Below are 21,881 nucleotides of genomic sequence, written 5' to 3' on the forward strand. Positions count from 1 at the left end.
CCTCAAGTATGGAGCAGTGTGGTACACAGCTGATACTTTATACCTGTTTGCTGATTAACGCTTTGAACCTGCCCAGCACCATAGGCTGCTGACCACAGGCTCCTTCTTAGCCCACTCCCTGATTTTCCTCCTACCTAGAGTTGTGTTTGTAGCTGGAAGAGCCCCTTGGGGTCCCCTAGTCCAATGCACTCATTTTTCACGCGGGGCTTGCCCAGGTTACAAAGCAAAAAGCCTGATGGCACTGTCAGGGACTGAAAACCGGTCCCTTCCAGCTCTGAACTGGTTCTAAGATTCCAGGAAAAGACCAGTTTCCAGTTTTACATAAGAGGTGCCCAGCTTCCAGGGTGATCTCGGTGGGTAAGCAGTGCCCCCTAATGGCTCTCAGGCCTATGATATTAGGAGCCCACTGGCAGGGTTTCTCCCAAGAGTTTGATAAAGTGGAGATTTTTGTGGAAGAAAGTAGATGAGAAACGAAGGGTCTCAGGGATAGAGGGAGGGAAGAGAGAGGCCAAGGGAGCTGGGAGTAGAGCCAAGGCCTTGTCTGAGAACCCACAGCTCTGCAGGGAAGCCAAAGGATTTTTACCCTTTTGTGCCCATCGTCCTCACCAGCAATCCCCAACCCACTGGACAGTAATTGGGGGATTTAGAGGTCTGGGTCTTCATTTTTTGCCACTCACTTGTTCTGTGACCCTGAACATGTCCCTTTCTCTCTCTGAGCTGTGTGCCCATCTTGTAAAATGCAGCCAGGCTCTTTTTGAAGGGAACAGTATGATGAATGGAACTAGGAGGCAGGAGGATAAGCACCTGATACTAGCTTTGTGATTATGGGCAAATCACAGCTTCTCTGAGCCTCAGTGTTTTCATCTATAAAATGGGATAATCATACCACAGGATTGCTTTGAGAACCCAATAAGGAATATATATATATATATATATATATATATATATATTATATATATATATATATATATGTAGGTCATGTTACATAAATGTAAATTGTTCTTTTAAAGTCCCTGACATCCCGAGTTCCAAGAACTCTTTCCACATTCAGCAATCAATATTATAATAAGGACCTTCTCAATTCTAACAAGCCAGCCCTAGAACCCTGCTGTCTGGATTCCTAGGCCAGGGCTTGCTCTCATATCAGGTTTGTCTCAGAACTTCTCCTCATCCCTATTTTTAGGGGATCCTACTCAGCCCATCACCTTTTCTTCTTTAAATCCCTCCAAAAGGACTAACAGCCTTTTCTGGAAGCCTTTCCTTTGCTTCCCTTCTTGTGTCTTCATCTTCTCTTGCTGAATCCCCCTCCCCTAAGGATGCACTTGGAGTCCAGGCCAGGAAAGGGACCATTCACAAAAAAGAGAGGGAGTCCAAGATCTGGGGGTGAGGGAGAGCTCAGGGACTAGGAGGCATGGACCCAAGAGCAAGAGGGGGAAGCCTAAGAGCTGGTTACCTGTGATCTAGGGCCAGGGGAGGGCTCCCCAATCTCTAAGACCTCTTTCCACTACCCCCCACCCTTCACTACAGCGGCTTGGAAAGTTCCTGACATTCGATCTCCTTGTTTACCCAGCACTGGGGGAGGGCAGGGCCCAGTGGCGTCCAAGCCAGGCTCCAGCCCGGGTCCCCAGCTCTCTCGAGGCTGCTTCTTCCATTCCTCTGACCCTCGGCCCTCAGTTAGCCTAGTGACCAGGGCCCGGCAGGGGTCGCTGTGAATGTTCCCTTCTCTGCAGTCTTCACCTCCCCCTCAGTTAACCCCTTTAGTTGTAATTGGAAACGGCAAGTGCTGGGGCCCTGAGGGACACCCCTGGATCGAGCTGTTGGGGGATCCGAATTGCTTTGGCCTACTGGGTCCTTGTGTTCAGATAGGGGACCCAGGTGTCCGAGGCCGGAGCAGGGGAGGTCGAGTAAGTAGCTCATTGGGGTCAAGGGCTCAACTCTGGGGACCCAGGTGTCCCAGCCATTCCCAGGGATGGATTGAATGTCCCAAGGGGAGGACTAGTAGGGAGAGGGACTTCTTGGGAGCTCCAGTCTGGGACTGACTCAAGGCAAGCTGGATTTCTCGCTCTGGACCTCAGTTTCCCGATCTGTAAAACGAAAGGCCCGGACATCTCAAAGATCTCTTAGTACCCTTCTTGCGAACCCAGTGTACTGAGCTCCCGGAGAGGAGCGGGGGCGGAGTTTGGCCTCACCCTTCCTTCCCTCCTCTCCTCCCCCCCCCCCCCCCCCCGGGAGCACCGCACCCCGCGCTCACATTTCCCGGGCCTGAGCCGGAGTAGCAGAAATAGCAACGCCTGGGGCGGGGTGGGGGGCGGTGAAGAGAAGAGGATGGAGATGCGGTGTGTGTGTGTGTGGGGGGAACGGAAAAATAAGATTGGGGGCGGGGAGGGGTGGGACTAGGATGGCTCCCGCCCTCGCCCCGCCTCCTCCCCTCCCTGGACCCTGGGGATACCCAAGGTCACCACTGAGCCCCACAGCTTGGGGCTCCGGGTCTCTTGAGGCCCCTACTGTGACTCCGGCCCCTGGGAGGCGGGGCACCCGGCAAGAATGAATCCTTGTCCTGCCCCCATCCCCCTCCATTTCCCTCGGGTGTCCCCCCAGCTCCAGCTCCAGCTCCTAGGTTCCGGGAGCCCTGGGAGAGCGAACTCCGAAGGGCAATCGGCCCGCCCAGCCCCGCCCCCGCCGTGCCGCTGGGGGAGGGGGTGGTCCCCCGGCAGAATCTGCTCCCCTGTGCCCACGGTTCGGCACCTGCCCGAGCAACCGGCTGCGGCAGAGCCCAAGGGAACGCTCCCCCTTTCCTCCCCACCTCCACGACCCCCATACGTTTAACCCCTGAGGTGCCTAGCAGCTCTGCTTAGCAGAGCCACGAGCCCCACAGGCGCGAGATGAAACTGGAGGGGTTAATGGGACCTGGGTGGGGTGGAAGGGGTGGGGGCCTGGAAGGGCGCGGGCCCCGAAGGCGCCCCCGCCTCCCTCCTCCCGCCGGCCCGGGATGGGAGGGGCCGCGGCTCGGGCGGCACCCCCTTCAGTCAGTTCGGACCAGGAGAGTTACTCCGAGGCTCGACCCAGGTTAGGGAGAAGTGGCCCGCCCAGCCCCACGCGGGACCGCAACCCCTCTACCCCGACCCCAGATGCCACCGCCCGTGGGGACCCAAGAGACTCGGAGTGAGCATTCAGTCGGGAAGCTCTGGTAAGTGCCCCGACCCCTCAGGAGGAGTCCCCTCTCCCCAGAGCAATGGGTTTGGGGGCCAAAACCCCTTCCCTCGCCCCCCAACATTGTGCTGGACTCGAACCTCTCCATTTCCCCAAACTCCTTCCAGAGAAGCCTTAGGGAACAGTCTGAGTCCCATCCTCTCCGTGAAGAAATGGGTATCTCAGGAAACTTTGCAGCCTGGGTAGGAAGATTTCAGAAATTAGATCATAGAGTGGTTGAGCTGGAAAGGACTTTAGAACATAGAATGGCAGAACTGAAAGGAATCTTTGAGGGCATTTTGCCCATCCTCCTCCTCATCTTCGAGATTGTGGCCCAGAGGGCGGAGAAACGGACTTGCTCAAAGTCACCCGTCAGGACTGGATCCAGGGCTCCTACGTCCAAGTTTTTTTACAATTAACTTTCTCCTCTACCCATCCCCCCCCCCCCCATTTTGCTGGGAAGCAGAAAGAGGGGGAGATTAGGAATGGTTAGGGTAGCATTTCCCTCTGATCTGTTCCTTCAGCTGGCTCAGGAACCAAACTCAAGCCCCTACCTCTATGCCCCTCATTTCCCATCACCTCTAACCTTTTCTCTCCTTCCTTCTAAGCCCTTCCTTCCTAAACTAGCAAAACCTCCTCTCACAGGCCAGCCTATCCCTTTTCTCCAGATTCCAGACCCCCCACTCCCACCTACCCCAGGATCCAGGCTAAGCTCCCTGCCCCCCCCCCCCCAAGGGATAGCATTAGTGTTTTCCTACAAGATTCTCAAAAGCACTTTTTAGACAATTAGCTTCCCTTTCTCTAAGGGGATTTGGAGTGGACTCTCTTTATTTATTTATCTAGAACCTTAAGGTTCTGAAAGATACACACTTGGGCCCAGAAGTGTGAGAAGCAAGGAGAACCCAGGAATTCCCAGACCGGAGTCTCTTCTTGCTGAAAGTCAGGCACTCTGCCAGAGGAGAGATGGGTAATCTCTCTGCCTCTTCTCCCACTCCTCCTTTCCAGTCTTGTCTTCTCTCCCCTGGGATTCTCTGTGGGTGTTCAAATCATCATCCACCAGCCCAATCTCATTCCTCCTCCCTTGCCTTCCCCCACCCCACCCCCACCTTGGTCTGACCTGAGGCTTGGTGGGTTATTTTCCAAAACCCCGATCTTGAAGCCAAACTGTCCTCTTTGTGTAGATTCAGAGAATCCACAGACGTTAGGGCTGGAAATGGCCTTAAAGCTCATCTAACCCAGGCCCTTTATATTATAGAAGGAACAAGGGAGGCCCATTGAGTGGAAGTGAGTTGCCTATAGTCCGCAGGGAGGCTGGGTCTCCTGAGGACAAAGTCAGAGTTCTTTCCATTGCACATTCAGAGATCCTTCCCACAATCAACAATTCCAATCCCTGAGAGTAGAGCCTGAGTCAATAGAAAATGAGGAGAGAAGGGATGCCCCTGGGGATTTCCAGTGGGGTTCTGCCCTGCTGTTTGTGGTTCTCTGGGCAGGCACAGGTCCCCCTTGCTCACTGGGTGACTTTGGACAAGTCACTTATCTCTGGAATTCAGATTTCCCATCTATCACCTGACAGTTCTGGACTCTTCAGGTCTTTTTCATTCTGACATTTCTGGGATCCTTTGGTGTCCTTGACAGCTGGGTTTTTCTGGTCATGTGGGGGTGTCCATTGCCGCCTGAGATTAAGGGAGTGTTTATTGTTGCTGGCTGGGGAGGGCAATTGTCAAGCCTGGATACAGTCCCTTGGGAGCTGGGATGTAGCCCCCAGACCTAAATCCAGCTGCCTAAAGAAGCCCAGTGCTCAGTGCCCATCCAGGATGTCACCCTGCTCCTTCCTTCTCCACCTAGTTTCCCTACCATCCAAACACTCCCCACCAAAAGATTTAGGCAGCTGCTTTTATTTTCCTGCCAACTACAGATCTGTGGCCAGGCCTGTGCTCAGAGATAAGGAGTTAAGGGACACTGGTGTATGGAGGATGGGGAGGGGGACCCTACTGAGCCCGGAAGAAGGTGTGGCTGCTGGAGATGAGGCTTGTCCCCCTTCCCCCAGGGTACTGTTTGACAAATGAGAAAACAGACACTTAGAGAAGGTACCAGATCTGCCTGATTTCATATAGTGAAGAGGTTACAGAGTTTCCCAGTGCTGTTTATTTGTATGTGATAGCCAGGCCAGAGAACAAGTAAGTGAGCTACAAGTTCATTCTGTGGGGGATGGGGGCTGGTAATTTGGGGTTTCACCAAGGCTCCCTTTGCATCCTGCCCAGAATCCCAGCCTCTTTTCCTTTTCAAAAAGTCTTCTCCCATCCTGCATTTACTTATCTTCTTATATTAGGCATGGGGCAGCTACTTGGTGCAATGGGTAGATTGCCAGGCTTGGAGTCAGGAAGACTTCTTCCTTCCATCAGGAAGACTTCCATCTTCCTGAGTTCATATCTGATCTCAGACACTTCCTAGCTGTGTGACCCTGAGCAAGTCACTTAAACCTGTTTGCCTCAGTTTCCTCATCTGTCAAATGAGCTGGAGAAGGAAAAGGTAAGCCACTTCATTGTCTCTCCCAAGAAAACCCCAAATGGGATCAGAAAGAGTCAAATAGGACTGAACAATTGAGCACCAACAAAACATTAGGTATCCCCTGGCTGAATGACAATGGTGATGGTGAGGGTAGCTCGCATTCAAGGGTTTGCAAAATGCTTTACTTGCATTATTTCATTTGATTCTTATATCACCCATTATAGGGAACTCTGTGAAGTTGGGGTTGGTATCGTACCCATTTTACAGCTGAGAAAACAGGCTCAGAATAGAAGTAAATGTAGGAGACAGAATTCAAACCCATGTGTTTCTGATTTCATGTCTAGTATCTTGAGAGAAGGGTCTTTCACTTTGTCAGTCAATCAGTAAACATTTCTTCTTATTGTGCAGCTGTTCAGTTGTGTCCGACTCTTCCTGACCCATAGACTATGGCTATCCATGAGGTTTTCTTGGCAAGGATACTGGAGTGGTTTGCCGCTGCCTTCTCCGGTAGATCCTTTTGTCAGGCATTCAGAGGTTAAGTGAGTAGGAAGTGTCTGAGGCTGAATTTGAACTCAGATTTTCTTGACTCTAGGGTGAGCATTCTATCCACAGGACTGAGCTGATTTGGCCAGAGTCAAACATTAATGTCCCAGGCTAGATTTGAACTCAGGGAGACGAGTCTGTCTGACTCTAGGACTGTCACTCTATCTCTGAGTCTCCTAACTTCCAAAACACTTATTAAGACCTAGTGTGTGCCAGGCACTGCAAGCACAGAGATACAAAAAGAGACAAAAGAAAGCCCCCTGCCCTCACGGACCTTCCAGTCTAATGAGAGCCCACATGTGAGCAAATATATACAAAGTGAATTCTCTATAGGATAAATGGGAAATAATTAACAGGAAAGACATTAGAATTAAGTGCAGGAAAGGAAGCCAGAGAGGTCAGTGGAGGGAGAGCATTCCAGGCATGAGGGTCAGTCTGAGAGAATGACTAGAGCCCAGAGATGGAGTGCCTGGTCCTGTGATTTTTTTTTTTAAATTAAAACTCTCACCTTCTGTCTTAGAATCAATACTGTGAATTGGTTCCAAGGCAGAAGAATGGTAAGGGCTAGGCAATGGGGGTTAAGTGACTTGCCCAGGAAATGCCCAGGTCAGATTTGAACCCAGGACCTCCTGTCCCTGGGCTTGGTTCTCAATCCATTGAACCACCTAGGTGCTCCCATTCGTGTAATTCTTGTACAGTGTCTACCTCACTGTAGGTATTTAATAAATGTTAGTGGAACTTCACCAGTTTCCAGGTCTTTCCCTTCCAGCCTCAGTTCATAGGATTTATACTAGGACCTGAGAGCCCCACCTCCTCCCTCTCATTTTGCAGATAGAGAAACTGAGTCCCAGGAGGTGAAGTCATGGTCTTCCAGGTAGTAAGTATTGGAGCCAGGCTTTGGACCTAGGTCTCCTGACCTCTGATCTAGTGACTTTCCCTGGACACTGAATGGAACATAACTCTTCTCTCATGCACTTTGCGTGTAATTTTATGGACTGTAATTAACTGTGTTTATGTCTCATCTTCTCACTAGATTGAAGGCAGGGACTCTGATCTGTCCAAGCTTCTATTGCTCCCAGGTGAAGCAGAGGCCCTGGGCTCTGTAAATAGCAGGCCTTTCATGTTTTGGTATGTGGAATTAAAGTCCTCTCCCCAATTCAGCCTCCCTTCTCCCTTTCCCTCTTCTTTCCTTTCCCTCTACCCCATCATAATCCTTCCATGAAAGACCCTGTAGTAATGTCTAATAAAGATTCAATCTGAAGGAGTTAATTTAGAATGAAAACATTTTTTCCATGTTAAAAATTGTTTAAAAAAGAGAAAAGGGGAAGCGAGGTGACTCAGTGAATTAAGAGCCAAGCCCAAAGATGGGAGGTCCTGGGTTCAAATTTGGCCTCAGACTCTTCCTAGATATGTGACCCTGGGCAACTAACTAACTTAACTAGCCCTTACCACTTCCTCTGCCTTAGAACTAATATACAGTACTGATTCTAAAATGGAAGGTAAAGATTTAAAAAAAAGAGAGAGTGAGAAAAGTTCCAATTTTTTTTCAGGACAAGAATGTAGAGGAAAGAGTCCTAGGTTGGAAGTTAGAAGACCTGAGTTCTAGTCCTTTTCCATGTTTCCTAGCAAACACAATATGTTTTGAGTGTGAGTGTCCACCTGAGGGGATAAAACCCTTCCTATGGAGTTAGAGGTCCTAGATTTGAATATAGTTCTTTTTTTCTTTCTGAGCAAAATTGACTATTCCCCCTCCTCTTTTTTCCTGGGTTATACATGTATTATTCTGGGTTTATGATTTGGGGCTTTAGTTTTATGTGATTATTCACTTATAAAAATGCATAATATTGAAAATATGCTTTGCATGATAATATTCTGACTCCAATAGTTCTTTTTCTGGAGGTGACAGCATTCTTTTTCATAAGTCCTCAGAATTGTCCTGATCATTGTACTGCTGTTAGTAGCTAAGTCTTTCCCATTGACCATCCCACAGTATTGCTGTTACTCTGTACAATGTTCTCCTGGTTCTGCTCATTTCACTCTGCATCAGTTCACATAGGACTTTCTAGGTCTTTCTGCAATCATCCTGTTCATTATTCCTTATTGCTATTCCAGCACCATCAGATACCACAATTTGTTCAGCCATTCCCCAATCGAGGGACACCCCTCGTTTCCAGTTTTTTTGCCACAACAAAGAGCAACTAGAAATATTTTTGTACAAACAGATCCTTTCTTTCTTTCTTTCTTCTTTCTTTCTTTCTTTCTTTCTTTCTTCTTTCTTTTCTTTCTTTCTTTCTTTCTTTCTTTCTTTCTTTCTTCTTTCTTTCTTTCTTTCTCTCTTTCTTTCTCTCTTCTTTCTCTCTTTCTTTCTCTCTTTCTTTCTCTCTTTCTTTCTCTCTTTCTTTCTCTCTTTCTTTCTCTCTTTCTTTCTTTCTTTCTTTCTTTCTTTCTTTCTTTCTTTCTTTCTTTCTTTTCTTTCTTTCTTTCTTTTCTTTCTTTCTTTCTTTCTTTCTTTCTTTCTTTCTTTCTTTCTTTCTTTCTTTTTTGTCTTTTGGGGATATAGACCTAGGAGTGGTATTACTGGATCAAAGAGTATGCACAGTTTTATAGCCCTTTGCACATAATTCCAAATTGCCCTCCAGATTAGTTGGATCAGTCCACAACTCCACTAACTATGCACCAGTGTCCCAATTTTGCCACATTCCCCCCCAAAATTTATCACTTTCCTTTACTGTCATATTGGCCAATCTGATAGGTATGAAGTGGTACCTCAGAGTTGTTTTTAATTAGCATTTCTCTAATTGAGGGATTTACAACATTTTTTCATATGATTTTTTTGGGGAAAATTTTATTTAATTAGTTAATAATAATTAATTAATAATCTAATTATTTAATTAGAACATTATTCCTTGGTTACAAGAATCATATTCTTTCCTCACCTCTCCCCACCCCTTCCCGTAGTCGATATGCAATTCACTTTGTTTTACATTTGTTATTGATCAGAACCTATTTCCATTCTGTTGGTGTTTGCATTAGGTTGTTCATTTAGAGTCTACATCCCTAATCATATCCCCCTTGATCCATGTAATCAAGCAATTGTTTTTCTTCTGTGTTTCTACTCCCACAGTTTTTCCTCTGAATGTGGATAGTGCTCTTTCTCATAGATCCCTCTGGGTTGTTCAGGATCACTGCATTGCCACTAATGGAGAAGTACATTATGTTCGATTGTACCACAGTGTATCAGTCTCTGTGTATAATGTTCTCCTGGTTCTGTTCCTTTCACTCTGCATCAATTCCTGGAGGTCATTCCAGTTCACATGGAACTCCTCTACTTTATTATTCCTTTGAGCACAATAGTATTCCATCACCAACAGATACCACAATTTGTTCAGCATTCCCCAATTGAAGGGCATCCCCTCATTTTCCAATTTTTGGCCACCACAAAGAGTGTAGCTATTTTTCATATGATTATTGATAGCTTTGATATCTTCATTCGAAAATTGCTTGTTCATATCCTTTGACCATTTATCAATTGGGGAATGGCTTGTATCTCAAAATTTGACTTAGTTCCTTATATATGAGAATGAATCTCAGTTTTGATACTTATGACCTCTGGGATCTTGGACTTCAGTTTACTCATCTATAAAACAACAAGGGCAGGGCTAGATGATCTCTGAGGTATTCCAGTTGTAATCTCCTGTGACTCTTATTCTTTTGCTTTCATAATTATGTAGAATTGCTAAATGGAGAAACTCTCCACTGAAGGCAGAGCTTTAACTCATCAGTAACTTGGAAGGTTGCCCATGACACTGATAGACAAGACTTGAACCAACAAGAGAGCGTTACATGGTGGAAAGAGTGCTAGATTTAAATTCACTGAAATTTGGTTCAAATCCTAGCTCTGGAGGGCAGGACCCAGATGGTAGAATAAGGCAGGAACTCCCAGAACACTCCCAAATTCACCTCCAAACAACTTTTTAAAAAAATGCTTCAAATTCTGACTCTGCCACTTAATTTTGAAAAATGAGAGTTATATTAGATGATTTCCTTTGTCCCTAAATCTGATCCTTCCCAGGGGTGGAAAGTGGCCCTCAAAATACCATCATGTAGAGTTCTAATTAATCTCCTAGCCTTGCTCTTCCCATTTCAACCCGTCCTCTAACCTGCTGCTAAAGAGGCTTCTCAAAAGGTCTGACTGGGTCACCCTCCCCTTCAACAACAGTCAGTGGCTCCCTGTTGTCTTTTGAATTCCTTTGTTCAGTTTTGGTAGCCTTATCCTACCTGACTCCATCCTACTGTTACAGCTTTGATCTAGAGTTCTTCTCCAGCAGTCCGGCCAAAGAGACCTTATTTGCTCTTCTCTCATATCACAGTTCATTTCCCATGTCTTTCCTTTTGCACTGGCTATCCCCCATCCCTAGAATGCAGTCCTTCTTCACCTCTGCCTCATAGAATCCAAAGTTTCCTTCAAAATTTCTGCTTATGGATGACTACCATCATGAAGCTCTTCTTGGTCCCATCCCCCAGCTCCAAATGATTGGATACAGATATCCCTTCCACATCTTGGGGGTTAAGGGTGCCGCACCCCTAGGATCTGGAAAATGTGTAAACTTTTTTTCACCCTCCTTCCTTCATACCAGAGAGGTCTGAATTTTTTCTTTTTCTTTTTCTTTCTTAGGGTATTTACTGTACCTTTTTGTAAAATTTGGGTTAAGTATTTGGTCATAGGCTATAGAATTTCTCTTCTTTCTTTCTTTCTTTCTTTCTTTCTTTCTTTCTTTCTTTCTTTCTTTCTTTCTTTCTTTCTTTCTTTCTTTCTTTCTTTCTTTCTTTCTTTCTTTCTTTCTTTCTTTCTTTCTTTCTTTCTTTCTTTCTTTCTTTCTAAAAGCTCTCACTTTCCATCTTAGGATCAATACTGTGTATTAGTCCTAAGGCAGAAGAACAGTAAGGGGTAGGCAACGGGGGTGAAGTGACTTGACCAGTGTCATATAAGCTAGGAAGTGTCTGAATCTAGATTAGAACCCAGAACCTCTAAGTCTCTTGGTCTGACTCTCAATCCACTAAGCCATCTAGCTACCCCTGGCTATAATAGTTTCTAAAACTTTTCCATGTTGCCTATGGCTTCCATAAAACTCCCATTTAATTTATGTTGATCTTCTCAGATAGCTATTCCTTAACTGTGTGACCCTGGGCAAGTCACTTAATCTAAGTTAAATCTCTCAACCTCAGTTTCCTAATTAGGAATCACAGCTTCCAATGGGGAAGGCACTCAGAGCTGGAAGAGGCCTTTAAAGTCACTTAGTTGCAGAATCACAGGCCAGAGCTGGAAGGGGCCTCAGAGGGCAGTTAGTCCATTACGTAACTGAACAGGACTTCAGTCCTCAGTAAATGGGCCTCAAGAGTCTCATCCAAGACCTCCAGTGATGGAGAACCCCCTTGAAGCTGACCCTCAAGAGGGGGGACGTGAGCCCTCCCAGTGTGAGCGAGTAGATTAGGAGATTGGGGCAAGGCTGGGAGGGAAAGGGCTGGCCTTGGAGTCAGGAAGATCTCAGTTGGAATCCCCCAACATCTCTCCTCTCCTCTCCTCCCCTCCCCTCCCCCTCCCCTCCCCTCCCCTTCCCTCTCCTCTCCTCTCCTCAACTATGGGACCCTGGGTAAATCACTTAACCTAAGTTTAATCTCTCAACCCCAGGTTCCTAATTAGTTAAACTGGGAAAATCTAATTTAAATTTATAATAATTATATATATATATATATATATATATATTATAATATGTTTATTTAAATCAGGCACTTACCTCTTGGGGCTATTCTGTCACCTACTGGGGTTTATATCCATTAAATGAGATAATATTTGTAAAGTGCTTTGCCCAAACTCAGTGGATTGAGAACCGGGCCAGAGATGGGAGGTCCTGGGTTCAAATGTGGCCTCAGCCACTTCCCAGCTGTGTGACCCTGGGCAAGTCACCTAACCTCCATTGCCTAGCCCTTACCACTCTTCTGCCTTGGAACCAATACACAGCATTGATTCTAAGGCAGAAGGTGAGGGTATAGAAAAAAGCTAGTTATTACTATATTGAAATTGATTATATTATTGTGTTATAAGATGTTATTTGTTGTCGTTCAGTCATCATTTCAGTTGCATCTGACTGTGAACTCTTTGGGGGATTTTCTTGGCAAAGATACTGATCTGCTTTGCCATTTCCTCCTCCAGCTCATTTTACAGATGAGGAAACTGAGACGAACAGGGTTAATTTTATATTATTTTAATATGATCATATAACATGCATTCTAATGATTATAATCTAATATTTAAGTGTTATCCTAGCTATGCTAGGTTTCATGCTAGCTATGATGATTAAGTAGGGAAGGTAAGGCAGACACTAGGATCCTTCTGCAGGCCCCCTGGGGACCCCAAACTCTGCCCTTTGCTGTCCTTAGGCCCTGGTCTGGACCGGTAGTGCTCCTCATCTGGATATATCTCTGCTGTGGTCTGGAGGGGAGGACTCAGGTAAGGGGAGAACAGAGGGGAGCCCCCCATCCCCCCCAGGCTGACGTCCCGGCTAGCTCCTTGGCTCCTGCTGCTTTCTTCTGGCCTAGTCCCTCCCCATCCCCCCAGAGGGAAGGGGCTGCCTCTCTGCTAGAGCCAGACTGGGTCTTCTGGGCTCCGGGTCCCAGAGGCGCTTCTCCAGACCCAAAGCCACCCGGCTCTTCCCTCAATCCTCTCTGTTGCTCACTGGGCAGGATGAAGCTTCTGACTAGTGGCTTTGGGGAGCTGTTTGAGAGGGGGAAGAGGATGCGAGTGTTCCCGGGGGCCTCCCGACCCCCATCCACAGACCCGGGTCTGGCCCGGAGGAGTGGGAGCTGGGAGTGGGAGGATGGAACCCCTCCAGGGGGAAGGGGCAGCCCTGCTTAGGCTTTGTGTGTGCGCCTTGTTAGTTGGGGGGCTTCCTGCCGGCCTTTACTCTGTGTTTATGGGTCCTTTCCAGTCCTTAGAAACTCAGCCCCCGCATCTCCAGCCTCTACCCTCCTTGGAATTTGGCCCAGGCAGTGGCTGAGGGAGAGCAAGCCCGGGGCAGGTCAGGGGCCCTTGCTAGGATCAGCATTTTCAGGGGCTGCTGAGGGCTGAGTCTTGGGGTGGGTGGGGCTCCCCGGGCCTCCCTCTCCTCTTTGTGGATCTCCCAGTCCCTGAGGAGCACCCCCACCTCCTAATATATCCGTGTCCCTGGACGCCGCCTCTTCACAGTCTGCTAGCCTCTGGGGCCCCTCCCCGGCTCCTTTCCCTCTGCATCTTCCCCCTTATGGAAATGCCCCCCCTCTTCTCTCCGTGGGGCTGAGCCAGCTTTGCTGGGGGCTGGGGCTGAAGCTGGTTGAACAGGCCAGAGCTGGATGGCACCCAGCACCCTGGAGCTGCTTCCCAGGAGCTCAGGAGGCTCCCCATCCACTGCCTGCCTCCCCATAGGCCAGAGGAAGCAGCTGGGGCTGGGCCATGTTGACAGAGGGAGGGGTCCCCCCTAGTGGGAAGGGCCCCTGGGGGCCTCTGCACCTCATTTCCTGGCTCCACCCCAGAAAGGGGCCCAGAGGAAATCCACTGGGGGTGCCTGTGGGCTGGGAGCTGGAACTCCTGGGTCCGGCTAACAGTCATCTTCCTCCAAGTAGGGAAGGTCTGGGTCTGGTGAGTGGACGCCCTGGGGGGCCTGGAGTGGCTGCTCCAGCACCTGCGGCCAGGGGGCCTCAGTGCGCAGTCGGAGATGCCTTCGGTGAGACCCTCATCATGATGGGAAAGGGAGAGCTTCGGACTGCTCCCCTTGGAAGGCCTGGGAAAGGATGGGAGGTTTGGGGCTTTGGGGGAGCATGCAGAGTGGGGCCTCTCCAGGTGGCTCTGCATCTCCTCTAGTGGGGTGGGGGGACCTGGGGCCTTCACCTCCCCTCCCTCTACACCTTCCCCCCAGGCTTAGGGCAAGAAGGCGGGGATTGGTAGGGAGGAGGGGGGTCAGGGCAGGCCTGGGCACTGAGCACCCCCATGCCCCATCCCAGGCTTACAGCCCTTTAATCCGGTAGGAATGTGGGGCTAGGCTGGGAGTGGAGATTGCAGGAAGTGGGGGGAGGGCGTAGCAGATCAGGCTCTGCTGACTCCTTCCTGACAGCCTTTGACCCCCCCCCCCAAATCTGCCTGCAGGATTCCCCAGGAACTTGTCTGCGGGGGAGACTCTCACCAGTACCGCCTATGCAGGCTCTCTGTGAGTCTCCCAAAGCCTCCAGATACCCCCAGTTCCATGGTGACACCCTCTGCCCTCCTGCAGCCAATCACACCCACATCTACGCTTCCCCAAAAGAAGGCTGTTCCACAGTAGGAAGAGCCAGAAGTTCTGCTTCAGGCCTGCTGTGTGACTTTGGGCAAGACACGCCATTTCTGCCCTTCATTCTCCCAGTCTGTAAAATGGGGGGCTGTTTGATGATCCCTCCTGCTCCATTCTTGCTCTTTCTGAAAGGCCCTCCTGGTCTGTGATTCTGATTCTCACTTCCCCCTCCCTATTCCCTCCGAAGGCCCCCCATTTCCCCCTTACCCCACAGACTCGGGGGACACCGTCACCCCATCACGCTGGAGACAAGATTCTCTCCTAATGTTCCTCCTACCCATTGCAAGTTTCAAGCGTTTCCCGAGTGGCCCACATCCTCAGGATGCCGTCCCCTGCATCCTTTTTCCCATTTTAAAAATTATACATGCACATCCCCATTTTTTAAAATTTTGAGTTCCCCTGATGGTCTCCCTCCTTCCAGCCTCTCCCCAGCTCACTGAGAAGGCTGGTGGTTACTCATGTGAAATCAGGCAGGACGCACATTGGGGCTCGGCTATTCCCCCATTGGGGGACGCGGCCTCTGTGGCCAGCTCTTTAGCAGGCACTATTTTCTCCGCATTTCCCCAGCATGGCCCACGACCCCTCTCCTTCCTCATTCCGTTGACGCTAGGATATTCCCTGGAGTCCCAGAGGTCCTCGGAGAAGTTTCTGCCAGATACACATCCCCCATCCTCCCCAACTTCCCTTTCCCCAGTTCTTTCCAAAACATCCTCTTTCCCTAATCCCACCATGCCAACCCTTCCCCCCCTTCCCCCGGCGCCTCTGATCATCCTGCCCAGGGCCGCTGCCCTCTTCCCTGTACCCGAGCCTTCTGTCCCTGCTTTGTTGGCAGGAATGCCCCTCTGGTGCCATGCCCTTCAGGGAGCTGCAGTGTGCCCTCTACAACAACAGGCCGGTTCTGGGCAGCCAGGCCACCTACCAGTGGGTGCCCTTCTATGGAGGTGAGTAGCTGTACCTCACTGTTCAGGCAGCTTGGGGATGCCCAGGAGGGGGCACGGGGAGACCAAGGACGAGCCTGGCCTTGCCCTCGGGGAGTCCCGGCTCTCAGGGAGACTTGGGTCTGAGGGGAGCCGGGTATGTACCCCACCTCCTTAAGAACTGGAAAGGGGATTTGTGGAGCTGAAGCCCCAGACGCCAGCCTCATGGGGAAGGGACGTCAGGGACCCCCTCCCCACCTTCCATCCTCTTCTCTGCCAGCTCCCAACCTGTGTGACCTGAACTGCCTGGCCGAGGGCCACACTTTCTACTACACCTTTGGGCGAGTCCTGGACGGGACCCCTTGTGGCCCAGACTCTGAGGGGCTCTGTATCAACGGCCGGTGCCTCGTGAGACCCTCTTGGGGGGGTGTGGGGCTGGAAAGCTGACCGGGGAGGGGGTGGGAAGCCCCTGACCCTGGGAGGCGCGGAGCGGGGTGGCGCTTTTGAGTCAGCCTTCCCTCACGGCCTGTGTCTCCCAGACTGCAGGTTGTGACGGGGTCCTGGGCTCTGGGGCCCACGAGGACCACTGTGGCCAGTGTGGCGGCAGGAACGGCTCTTGCCTCTTCGTCCGTCGTGTATTCAGTGAGGCCAGCCCGCCCCTCGGTGACTGCCCCCTGCAGGGGTGAATTCTTCCTTTCTGGGCTCCCGCCTTACTTCTCTCTGCGCTAGGCTCGGGGTTCCGGACCTTTGCCTGCCCCCTCAGCTGCTTAGCTTCTAGAACCTGGAACGGTAGAGCTGGGGAAGGGCTTGTGGGCTTAGCGCCGGACAGACGGACCTCACGTGGTCTCACTCCCGTGGTGGAGTGACGAGGAGCCCAAGGCTCGAGCCTGGCCTGAGCACAGAGAGGGCAAGAGCTGGGCCACACCTTGAAGCCCAGACTAGAGGTTTCCAGAGCTCCGGGCCCCTGAGAACGTAGGATGCCAGAGTCGGGGGAGAGGGACCTTCGAGCAGAGTGAGGAGGAAGGGGCGCCCGAGAGAGGAGAGGGAGCATCACATGTAACTCCATTCTATAGAAGAGGAAGCTAAAGCCCTGCTAGGGGAGAATAAGCCGAAGCTGCGATCGAGTGACAGTGGAGGCTTGAGCCCATGCCCTCCGGTGGCCACACGCACGCTCCCCCGGATGCACGGGCTTGCATGGCCCATGCACGCATACATGTGTAGATAGACGCATAGGCTTTCCCCCTGACCGGAGCCAACTAGCTGGGGAGGACTTTCCCAGAGGGGACGTCGGGGACCCCCTCCCCACCTCCCATCCTCTTCTCTGCCAGCCCCCTCGTCACTTTTGAGGGAGGGCAGCAAAGTCAGAGCTTTGGGGCTCACTGGCCTTCCCATTCCCCTACCCGCCCCCCAATCTCCCATCAGGTCAATCGCACGGCTACTGGAACGTAACCCTTATTCCCACTGGGGCCCGGCACGTCCGAGTCACTGACCGGAGCCGCAATTATCTGGGTGAGAGACAGGAAGACCTCCCCTATCCTGGACCCTGGGGCGTCCTGACGGAGAGTGAAGAGCAGGGCTGGGGGATACTACCTCCTTGGCTGGGATGGGGCTGTCCACCATGGATAGAGACCCCAGGAAGCAGCCAGGCCAGAGTCTAGGGCTAAACTAGCCCCACTCTCTCCCTCTGGCCTGAGGGATCTCAGCCCCTGACTGAATGGGGGAAACTGAGGCCGGGGGAGCTGAGCCCAATAAAAAGCTCTGCCTCAGCTTCTGACAAGCTCCTTGAACTCTTTTCCTTCCCCTACCTCCTAGCACTAATGGGCAGTGATGGGCGCTATGTCTTCAATGGGGACTGGGCCATTGACTGGCCAGGGGCCTTCGAGGTAGCCGGGACCCAGGTCCACTATAGCCGCACCCGTGACCATGTTGAGAGTCTGTGGGCAGTTGGGCCCACGGGTGAAGACCTCTACTTGCAGGTGATTGAACCCAAATCTGGAGTAAGGGGCAGAGACCAATCTTGGGAAGTTGCCTGTGGGCTACTGTAGTCTCAGGTGTGAGAGGGATACTACCACAAGATCTAATGAAAGGTACTATTATTGGGGGGTAGCTGAAATACTGTAGGAGGCAGTAGGTAGAAGGGACTCAGTGGATAGAGAGCCGGGCCTGGCTTCAAAAGGGAGGACCTGGGTTCAGATCTGGCCTCACATATTTCCCAGTTCTGTGCCCCTGGACAATTCACTTAACCCATTTGCCTAGCCCTTACCCTCTTGTTCTTCTAGGACAAAAAGGATTATTAAAAAAAAATAAACAAGAGGCAGTGGTTAATCATGGAAACAACCTTTGGTTTAGAAGTAGATGTTCTGTGTTCAAGTCCTGCCTCTTCCACTAGTCTATAGAAAATTACTTAAGCCCTCTGTGTTTCAGTTCCTACATCTGTTAAATGGGTGTAATAATACTTCCACTCCCTTCCTCCCAGGATTATTGCATTTCCTGTGGGATAAATAAATAAATGCTGTCCTGGACCTGAAACCATTTGTTACCTTGAGTGCTTGCATGGGAGTTAGGGACTTTGATATCTACATTTACAAGAAACCTAGGCAAGTGAGCAGTCAATATTTCCGAAGCATCTATTCTCTATATGCCAGTTGCTGTGTTATGAGCCGAGGATACAAAGAGAGAGGACCGCTGCTGCTCTCAGGAAGCATACAGCCTCCTGGCAGGGGCATAATGAGCCAGAGAGAATATGACCATTTTGAGGGATGCTCCATGAGCCTGCTTCCAGGTTGAATTCCTCCATGCCTCAATTTCCTCCTCTATAAAATGGGAGGGGATTTGGGATGATACTTCCACTTCTCTTTTGTAAATCTGAAAAGTGCTATTGAGACTTACTATTACTTGGGCCTCACAGCCAAAACCACTCTGTACAGAAGGCAGGATAGGAGAGATGTTCTATCCAGTTGGCCCATGAAGCGACCGAGACTCAGAGAATTCTCTAAGTTTGGGCAGCCAGAAGTGTTGGGATCTGGATTCAAGCCTAGGCTGTGAATCTGTTTCTCCATTCAGAAGGATATTTAGAAGCCATCTAACCCCACCCTTCATTGGAAAGATGGGGAAACTGAGGCCTATAAAGGAGAGGTACTTAGCTCAAAATCACAGTGAATTAGTGGAAGAGGCAGGACTAGAACCCAGGATTCAGCTGACTCCTTGGCCAGGGCTCTCTCCATGGTCCTGACTTTGAATTGGGTAGGATGTGGGCTCCTCCTTGGTCCTGTCTGGAGAGCACCATCCCTGGGTCATAAAATGTTTGTTGGTCCACTGATTGAACTGCCCTTGGTTCCAGTAGGGGTGTCCGCTTTACAGGTATTAAGAAGGGTCGAATTTGGGGAATAGTGAGGAGTAGTGGGGAACTGAGGAAGAAACAGAATGGAGAGACAGGGTTTAAGTAGCCTCTCTGCTCCCCTAGGTTCTCTTCCAAGAGCCCAACCCAGGCATTGAGTTTGAGTTCTGGCTGCCAAGGGATGCCTATTATGCCCTGCAGAGCCACCGGAGTCCTCTAAGGCAGCCCCAGACGCGGGAGGTGGAGGTGGGGCCCCAGGAGGCTGCCTCCGCCTGGACCAAGCCAGCCCTCTCCTTTCCGGGCCCCTCTCTCCCTCGAGAGCAGCCCAGTGATACAGGTGGGTGTTCTCCCTTTTCCCAGAGTGGGAGATCAGTGAGGCCCCTCTTTCTTTAACCCCCCTTCCCCACCAGCTGGGATCAGGGTCCCTTTGCCCTCCCCATCCCAATGACTTCATTGCTGTCTGTAGAGAGCTGCCAGCCGTGTCCAGGTGCCAAGGGACGGACCCAGCGTCTGCTTCATTACTGCCGGAGTGACTTTGGTAAGCTCTCCCTCTCCCCTCCATGAACTCTCTTGGCCCCCGGCTTCTTACTCCCACCCCTTATGCGAGCCCCTCTCACTGTTAGGCTTGGGTCCCCTACATTTATTTATTTTCATTTTTAAAAATTTAAAATGAAAACCCTTACCTTCCGTTTTAGAATCAATACTATGGATTGGTTCCAAGGTGGAAGAGTGGTAAGGGCTAGGTAGTGGGGGCCAAGTGACTTGTCCAGGGTCACACAGCTACAAAGTGTCCGAGGTCAGATTTGAATCCAGGGTCTCCCATTTCTGGGTCTGGGTCTGGCCCTCTAAGCTGCCCCCTCCTCGATTCTTCCCATTCTTGTCTCTGCTGCTGACTTGTGTGACCCTGAGCCCTCTTGAGAGAGCAAGTCTCTTCCCTGGAGTCCTACAAATAAGGGGACTGTATAAATTGCTCTCTAAATTCCTGAGTCTACAATTGCTGATACCCACAGTATTCCGAGCCCGGGTTCTGGCAAGGCTCCGTGTGGGTGAGGAGACCCGGTATGACATCCAGGTGCAACATTCGTACAAGAACTGGACCCCACTAGAGCGCAGGGAGTTCCTCTGGGCCCCAGGGACCTGCCCCTGTCCCCTGCTGGCCCCTCGAGCAGAGTACCTAGTGGCTGCCCAGCGACACATCAACTATGAGGGCACCCTGGACCGGCTGCTGCTGCCCCATGCTGGCTATGCCCGGCCCTGGACTCCCAGAGAAGATGCCCGCATCCAGGAGGTGGCCAGGCGTTGTCCCCAGGCCGCACCACTAGGCTGAGGCTACCTGTGAAGGCTGGAGAGGACCTGGCTGGGCCCATTGAGAGTCCCTGGATGGGGCAGATCTAGTCCACAATAATGCTGTCCAGGATGGTAGAGCTCCAAGATTCCTCTGGGCCATGGGCATAAGGAAGCCAGATTGGCGTCCTCATTCTGCCCATGTATCCAGGGTTGCCCCGGAACCGCGACGACCGGGCCTGGCCTCTGCTTTGTCCCATAGCTTTCCTCTGGACCTTGAGTTCTCCTCCAACCTCCAGCCCGCAGGGTACCAGATGGGGATGTTTAAGCACACACACTCTCCACCCCTACTTCAAGGAGTAGATCTCTCCCCCTGGGCACGTGCATATGGCACAACGTAGTGACACAATATGGATGTGGCATATGATGCAGGTTGGCACAAGGACTCTAAATGCAAGCAGTATTCATTCACTCATTCACGGAACACTTTGTAAGCACCTGCTATGTAGACATTTTAACACGGGAGAAGGAGATCATGGCGAAGGGGAGTGACCCAGGCACGATGCCAGAGGAAATTGGGAGAGGCCACCTTGACCCAGGGAATTCCTGGAGAATTCTGGAAGGAGACACCCCCTGGGCTGAGCCTTGGAGCTTTTCACAAATTGGGAAAAGAGGAGGAGGACCCTCTGGGAATGGGGGAACAGCGAAAGCAGTCAGAGGCAGCTGGGAGAGGGCAAGAAGGGGGAACCATCCAGACTGGCCAAACATCGAGGATATGACAATTGGAAAAGGAGGTTGGAGGACCATGAATGGGGAGCCCTTTTGAGCTGCGATATCCCTCAAGTCTGGAGTGAAGAAGAATGCCTTTGGTGCTAGAGGAGTAGAGGGATGGGGGAGGTATAACAGCTTGAGGAGATGGAGGACTCAATGGAGGGCATAAGGGGCACATGCTTCTTGGCAATACAAATGTGACTGGATTGGTTTTTAAAAAAAAAATCCTTACCTCCCATCAATCTTACAGTCAATTCTGTGTATTGATTCCAAGACAAGAGCAGTAAGAGCTAGGCAATGGGGGTTGTTAACTAGGATCCCATAGTTAGGACGTTTCTGAGGTCAGATTCGAACCCAGGACCTCCTGGTTCTAAATTCACTGAGACACCCGGCTACTTTTAAGTTATTTTAGACATTTGTTGTGAGTCCCAAGTCTCTCCTCTTCATCCCTTCCCCCACCCTATTAAGAAGGCAAGCAATGTATGAAGTCATATAGCACAGAAGTTTTAAGACTTGTGGAAATCTTGCCCATCCTTTAAAACTCAACTTGAGTGCCAACTTCTCTGGGAAGCCTTCCTTCCCTCCCTCCCTCCTAGTAAGCTCTTCCCCCTCAGATTTCTCCTTGTCTCAGTGTTCTCAAGAGGGTGTGATCCTCTCTTGTAATGGTCTCCGGGAGTGGTCTCCTCTTATGTCAGACTCTGATGGCCGACCTTGTCATAGGTAGCTCCTTTACCACCGATTTTTGGGTGGGGGACGGGCAGTCTTTAAATATCTGATTTGGGGTATCTCATCTGGAAGAGGCAACATCTTGTTCCGTTTGGCCCCAGTGGACTGAACTAGGAAGCAGAGGTGGGCGACCACGATGACAATGCTGGACAGCCTAGGTTAGGATCCGAGCCAGTTCCCTGCTACAGATCAATTAAACTAAAATCCTGAATGGCTGGGGAACGGTTTGGGTGGAGGAAGTTCCCTCCA

The 21,881-nt window shown here is 50.5% G+C and overlaps 2 protein-coding genes across 4 annotated transcripts in view; one reads left to right on the forward strand and one right to left on the reverse strand.

Moving 5' to 3' along the window:
- The window catches only part of PLK5 (polo like kinase 5 (inactive)), a 16,371-nt gene extending 13,553 nt beyond the window's left edge, over nt 1–2,818 (reverse strand). Inside the window, exon 1 of the mRNA XM_056820983.1 lies at nt 2,746–2,818. Coding sequence (XP_056676961.1) covers nt 2,746–2,818 — 73 coding nt within the window. The remainder of the gene's footprint in view (nt 1–2,745) is intronic.
- Nucleotides 2,473–21,148, forward strand: ADAMTSL5 (ADAMTS like 5). Of its 3 annotated transcripts, XM_007489341.3 has the most exons (13): nt 2,476–3,187; nt 7,274–7,368; nt 12,679–12,748; nt 13,897–13,997; nt 14,417–14,477; nt 15,430–15,538; nt 15,795–15,922; nt 16,054–16,177; nt 16,937–17,023; nt 17,327–17,490; nt 18,978–19,188; nt 19,318–19,389; nt 19,862–21,148. In XM_007489341.3, the coding sequence occupies exons 2-13, from the start codon at nt 7,361–7,363 to the stop codon at nt 20,176–20,178; spliced, it is 1,452 nt and encodes a 483-aa protein (XP_007489403.1). In that variant the 5' UTR covers nt 2,476–3,187; nt 7,274–7,360; the 3' UTR covers nt 20,179–21,148. The 3 variants fall into 3 exon arrangements, with proteins under 3 accessions (XP_007489404.1, XP_007489403.1, XP_007489402.1); XM_007489342.3 differs by lacking the exon at nt 7,274–7,368 and having other exon boundaries at nt 2,473–3,187; nt 19,053–19,188; XM_007489340.3 differs by lacking the exon at nt 7,274–7,368.
- Nucleotides 21,149–21,881: the final 733 nt, after the last annotated feature.

This window comes from Monodelphis domestica, chromosome 3, assembly GCF_027887165.1.
Source record: "Monodelphis domestica isolate mMonDom1 chromosome 3, mMonDom1.pri, whole genome shotgun sequence".
Lineage (NCBI taxonomy): Eukaryota > Metazoa > Chordata > Mammalia > Didelphimorphia > Didelphidae > Monodelphis > Monodelphis domestica.

Excerpts from the sequence above, each read along its gene's own strand:
- ADAMTSL5 (XM_007489340.3), top strand. The coding sequence starts at position 3,129 with ATGCCACCGCCCGTGGGGACCCAAGAGACTCGGAGTGAGCATTCAGTC. Across the intron at positions 13,998-14,416 it reads CGCAGTCGGAGATGCCTTCG|GATTCCCCAGGAACTTGTCT; the intron begins GTGAGACCCTCA and ends ATCTGCCTGCAG. Across the intron at positions 14,478-15,429 it reads ACCGCCTATGCAGGCTCTCT|GAATGCCCCTCTGGTGCCAT; the intron begins GTGAGTCTCCCA and ends CTTTGTTGGCAG.